Source organism: Alexandromys fortis, unplaced genomic scaffold (genome assembly GCF_014885135.2).
Source record: "Alexandromys fortis isolate MF-2015 unplaced genomic scaffold, M_Fortis_MF-2015_v1.1 scaffold_7599, whole genome shotgun sequence".
Taxonomy (NCBI): Eukaryota; Metazoa; Chordata; class Mammalia; order Rodentia; family Cricetidae; genus Alexandromys; species Alexandromys fortis.
This window is the reverse complement of record NW_026075457.1, coordinates 1-1,428: the sequence shown is the minus strand read 5'-3', so window position 1 is coordinate 1,428 and position 1,428 is coordinate 1. Positions and strand designations below refer to the sequence as shown.

Below are 1,428 nucleotides of genomic sequence, written 5' to 3'. Positions count from 1 at the left end.
ACAGTCAGTCCAATAGAAGAAAACAAAACAGAGCATCAGAAGGAGGACACTCTGAGCAGCTCTCAGCTCAGGGGGAGTTCTGTAGAGAAGCTTGGCGTTCTGGAGGTGGAGGACATGCTGGTGGTGCTTGTGGAGAAGAAGTACCATGTAGCCACTGGCAGCTCCCATGGCTCCCTGAAACACAGCATCTCTCAGGACCATTAGAGGGAGAACAATCCACTTTATTTTCTGACTTTCTAGCATTAAGTAACAATAGTTGTCACCATTCTTAAGCTGTGATATATTCAGGCTTGCACTTGTGATGGACTGGATTAGGTTCATAGCTAATAAAGCGTTGAGTATCCAAAAGAAAGAAAAGAATGGAAGGATGTGCCATGCAGACTGTGGTCTGAGCCTCCTCCACCCAGATGCTCTGGGACTGATGATGATGGCCTGGACCACAGTGAGGAGACTGCTGGTGCAGATGGAGAGGCCACGGGCCACCCTCTCCAAGTAAACAATGATCTTACATCCTATGTCATCTAGGAAGCTTCTCAAACCAAAATCTGCCATTGTCTTTGGCAATCCTTTTGCAAGAAGGATTATGATGTTTGCCAAGGCCAAGTGGATGAGAATAAGGTGTATGGGTTTCTTCTCAGGGCCTCTCCACCAGCTGCACATATAATTCACAGAAACAGAAATATTCCCCAAAGTACCAACTGTAGTTGTTAAGAGAAAAATTGTCTCCTTAATAAAATTCAAAACCATTTCTTCCTTCCTGGGTAGAAAACTTTGTGTCCAGGATGCAAAGACTTTTTCAAGAAAGTATCAGTAATGCTACACGTGGATCTGAAAAACACATTTTGCACCGTATTAATTTCTAGTGTGCAAGATGCAACAATGGACACATATAATGTTGCAGATTAGATCCCTGGCATGCCTCCTTTCTCCCCAGTTGTGGACTCTGGGATATTTTGTGTGCTCTAACAGGTGAGTTTGTTAATTGCTATTCAAAATCTAAACTTTTAGAGGAGAGTTTTTTTTTTTTAGTTCTACACTAGTAAAAAATTACTTGTTCACATTGTGTGTCTGTGTGTTTGTCTGATTGCATGCATGTATTATTCTAGTTAACTCTCAGCATAGCTGAATTGAATTCCAAGTTCTCCATCCAAAAGTTCTTTCTGCTTCTCATTCTATTTCACTTTTCCCACCCAACTCCCAAAGTCTAAGGTTCCTGCTGACCCTATCTGCCTTCCCCACATCACAGACACTGGGAAACCCTGCTGGGTCAACAGCTGTAACTTCTCTCAGATCTGCTAACTTTACCCTCCACAGTGCCCCCTCCTTTGTCTGATATTCCTTCCTTTTCTGCATCTCAAGTAATATAATAATTTCTAGATTTTTCTTTGGCTTCGAAGCTTTATAACTTCTATTTCTATATTAATTTTT

At 41.8% G+C, this 1,428-nt stretch overlaps 1 protein-coding gene across 1 annotated transcript; it reads right to left on the bottom strand.

Annotated features, from left to right (window-relative positions):
- Positions 1–3: 3 nt before the first annotated feature.
- Positions 4–889, bottom strand: LOC126496540 (vomeronasal type-1 receptor 4-like; the record flags this gene model as incomplete). The annotated part of the gene is made up of 1 exon (XM_050134023.1): positions 4–889. A coding segment is annotated over exon 1 (744 nt), but the record flags the coding sequence as incomplete, so codon positions are not given.
- Positions 890–1,428: the final 539 nt, after the last annotated feature.